The following is a 3,693-nucleotide window of genomic DNA, read 5'->3' on the forward strand; positions in this document are numbered from 1 at the left end:
ACTCCAGATTTATGGTTTAAGTTAGAAATCTTTATCCAGTTTCTCAATAATAAACATGCCATATCCCTGAACTACAGCATGCCTCAGAATTATGCGCTTATCTGCACAACTGATGGAGCTGCGCGGAAAAATACCTATTTACGGAACCATCTTAGGAACAGAGCAAAACTACATTATGCCATCATCATGGGACAATTTCTATGCATTCGCCCGTGTTCAAATTTCTATCGCCCTTCTTCCAATACCCTGGTTTATCCAAAAATTTTCCCTCCCTATCATTACCAAGTATGAAGGTGAAAAATGGAATGTATGTAAAAGGCATAGTCAACCTACAGAAAGCTGGAGACAGGAATCACAACTACCCTGGCCAAAATTTCAAATGATGATAAAAAGTAAGTTGCTTTCTTTTTTTGCCTTTCCTTTTCTTTAATGGGGGAGGGGTCAACTAAAGAAATTTCATTACGCAAGTAATAGTTTTCTAAGAAACTGATTCAAATGAGTAGGGCTGGCCTCATTGCTAAAAGCATGGCCGCCTTCGAAAAAGTAGACTCGGAATTCCTAAGTCAGTGCAAGAGGAATGTGACAGAGTGACAGTGTTTCCATCCTCTGAAAATATAAACTTCTAGTAGTTCAATTTTGAGGAAACTGATTCAAATGAGTAGGGCTGGCCTCATTGCTAAAAGCAAGGGCCGCCTCCGAAAAGGTAAATTCGGAGTTCCTAAGTCAGTGCAAGAGGAATGTGACAAAGTGACAGTGTTTCCATCCTCCGAAAAAGTAAACTCGTAGTAGTTCAATTTCGAGGAAACTGATTCAAATGAGTAGGGCTGGCCTCATTGCTAAAAGCACGGGCCGGAAAAAGTAAACTCAGAATTCCCAAGTCAGTGCAGGAGGAATGTGACAAAGTGACGATGTTTCTATCTTTACACCAAATTATGATTACACATGAAATAAAAAACATTTTGATTTGTAGGCCGTAGCAGTAAAAGACGAGCAAATGAAATAAATTCCAATAATTCAAATTCATTGATAAAATCCTAAGTTAATACAAGTAAAAACTGTTCCTTTTCCCTTCTTTCAGTACATAAATCATCCACAAAAAATGATGAAGCAATGATCTATAGACTATAGCAGTATACCAGCTTATGTTAATGACAGAAACGCTTAGAAACTCACCGAACATTTGTATGAGACTTAAATGGGAAGCGTGACTTAGCCGAAATGGATAATTCACGCGGTAATTTGGGTGGTTCCAACTCACCGGTCAGCATCCCCACAACCTCCTTCATTGAAGGGCGGCGAGAAGGCACTTTCTGCAAGCAAACCAATGCCACGGTAATGCAAAGGATCGCTTGTTCTTGATCCAAGAACTGAATGGACTTATCAACAAGATCAACAAGCTTCCCCGCACGGGCAAGATGGCGCGCCCACGATAACAAATTCGCCCTTTGGAACTCAGATAGAGGCGAATTTGTGACCTCAAGTGGGCGCCTTCCGGCGATAAGAACTAATAAAAAAATTCCAAAACTATAAACATCCCACGTCTCAGACGGATCACCACCGTCGCCATATTCAGGAGCAACATAACAAACTGTGCCTCTCATGCTCGGAGTACTACTCATGGCGCCACTCATTGGAATTTCCCCGGAATCATGGCTAGCATTATGCCGCATTCCGTCCAACCACCAATCAATACTACTCACACTCCCCCAACTCTTGGTCCTACTCCTCTTCTTGATCTTCTTCTTACTCTCCGCATACAATTCCTCGTCGTGTGCCCACCAATTGTCATCATTCTCATCAAAGCTCATTCCTTTTGATTGCTTCTTATCCTTCTTTTTCTTCTTCTTGGCAAGCTCATCGCAGTACTCTTCCTTCCACCATTCCCTGGGAGGCCTTTTCCTCTCCTTGTTAGAATTCTTCGCATTCTTTTCCTCGTCCATTGACACCCACCATTCCAACCTCTTCTTCGTATTCTTCTTCTTCTTCTTCTTAAATTTCCCAACCATTTCGCTACTTGAACCGGAAGCAGTAGTTCCAACCGGCCTATCAGCCCCAATCTCATTCCCAATCCACTCCATCACATAGTCCTTCACCCCACTGTCCTGCCTCCACCACCAATCCCTATTCACCCTCTGCTTCCCACCCTCCTGCAAATTCCCCTCTGGTGACACCGGGGACGGCTGTGTCACCGAAGTCTCCGGCGAAACCGAAACAGGACCCTTCGCTAAATCCTCCGGTGACTGATCAACACCCACGTTTAAATCATCGAACCCAGCTGTCATCACACTCTCAGTTTCCTCCACCACCGACCCATAGTCGCACCCGCCATTGCTCTCCAGCTCCTCCTTCTTTGGCGCGTCATCAATCTCAATCACTACCTGATTCTCCGATTTCAGCCTCGCCAGCCCGAAATCGGCGACCTTGGCAGCGAAGCCGCCGTCCAGCAGCACATTACTCGGCTTCACATCGCCATGGATTAGCGGCGGGTCCAACCCATGAAGATATCTCAGCCCTTTCGCTACGTCAACGGCAATTGAGAATCTTTTCCTCCACTCCATCAATTCGGGGCACTTCCTCTTCAGCAGCGCGTCCTGCAAATTCCCGTTCCTCATAAACTCGTAAACCAGCACCATACGCCGCCGTTTGGGGTCGGAGGAGAATCCGAGCACCGAGACAACGAGCGGTGAATCGAGCTTGGAAGCTAAAAGGAGCTCGTTCTGGAACTCGCGCTCGCTCTGGAGCGACCCGGAGTCCATGAGCTTGACGGCGACGTCTTGGTGGGTGTGTGGGATTGTGCCGAAGAACACGGACCCGGAGCCGCCTTGGCCGAGTCGGCGCGTCGAAGAGAACGAGTCGGTCGCTCGGCGGAGGACGGAGTAGGAGTACCGGTGGGGGGGCTTGGAGTCGGATTCCGGGGCAGTCCGCTTACGGGTGCTTTTTCGGAAGCAGACTAGGAGGAAGAGGAGGAGAGAGAAGGCGGTGGTGGCGGAGGCGGCGGCGAGAGGGTGGGGGAAGCGGCTGCTGACGTGGGGTTGAGGCTGAGGACTAGCTGCCGGCGATGGCGATGGGGAGTGAAGGAATTGGCGCATCGTGGGGACCAAAACGACATAAAGATTGAGACTTTGGAGTTCGTTTAAGAGTGAATCTCTGCGAACTGCGACAGTCAGAGGAGTTGAAGGAAGAAGAAGAAAGTGTTTCGAGTTGTCGAGCTGTTCGTTTCTGTATTCCCTTATGGTTCGGTTCGGGATGATTTTATTTATTTATTTATTATTTGTATGAAAAAGTATAATTTATTTATTTTAGTAGACTTTTCCTTCTTCCTCATCATTGGTCATTTTTATGCACATTGAGCGTTTACTTTTGTAAGGAGTTTTAACGAAAAACTCGTGGTACTATTAATTTTAATAAAAAATTATATTTTTACGTTAAAAAATCAAACATAATACTATTTACTTTACCCTTTATTTTATCCTTATCTTTAAAATTCAAAGTTTTTAAGTATATTTTATTAGTTTTCCTTACTTTGTATTATTAGTTGTACCATCTTTGTAATAAAAATAAAGTTGGTTAATATATGTACGTTTTATCTCTAGATAATAAGAATAACGTTTCTGGAGTTATATGACCTTCCATTTTGTATCGGTTTTAAACATTTTTACACATAGGAAAAAACATTATAGTAAATATAATGTC

At 44.4% G+C, this 3,693-nt stretch overlaps 1 protein-coding gene across 1 annotated transcript; it reads right to left on the bottom strand.

The window, feature by feature from the left end:
* Window positions 1–995: 995 nt before the first annotated feature.
* Window positions 996–3,176, bottom strand: LOC103964596 (receptor-like serine/threonine-protein kinase At4g25390). Its single transcript, XM_048565556.1, has one exon. It carries the CDS (start codon window positions 3,087–3,089, stop codon window positions 1,170–1,172), a length of 1,920 nt encoding a protein of 639 aa, XP_048421513.1. The 5' UTR covers window positions 3,090–3,176; the 3' UTR covers window positions 996–1,169.
* Window positions 3,177–3,693: the final 517 nt, after the last annotated feature.

Source organism: the organism of the source record quoted next, unplaced genomic scaffold, assembly GCF_019419815.1.
Source record: "Pyrus x bretschneideri cultivar Hongxiangsu unplaced genomic scaffold, Pyrus_bretschneideri_v1 Contig4, whole genome shotgun sequence".
Taxonomy (NCBI): Eukaryota; Viridiplantae; Streptophyta; class Magnoliopsida; order Rosales; family Rosaceae; genus Pyrus; species Pyrus x bretschneideri.

Coding starts and splice junctions, on each gene's coding strand:
- LOC103964596 (XM_048565556.1), bottom strand. CDS start 3,089: ATGCGCCAATTCCTTCACTCCCCATCGCCATCGCCGGCAGCTAGTCCT.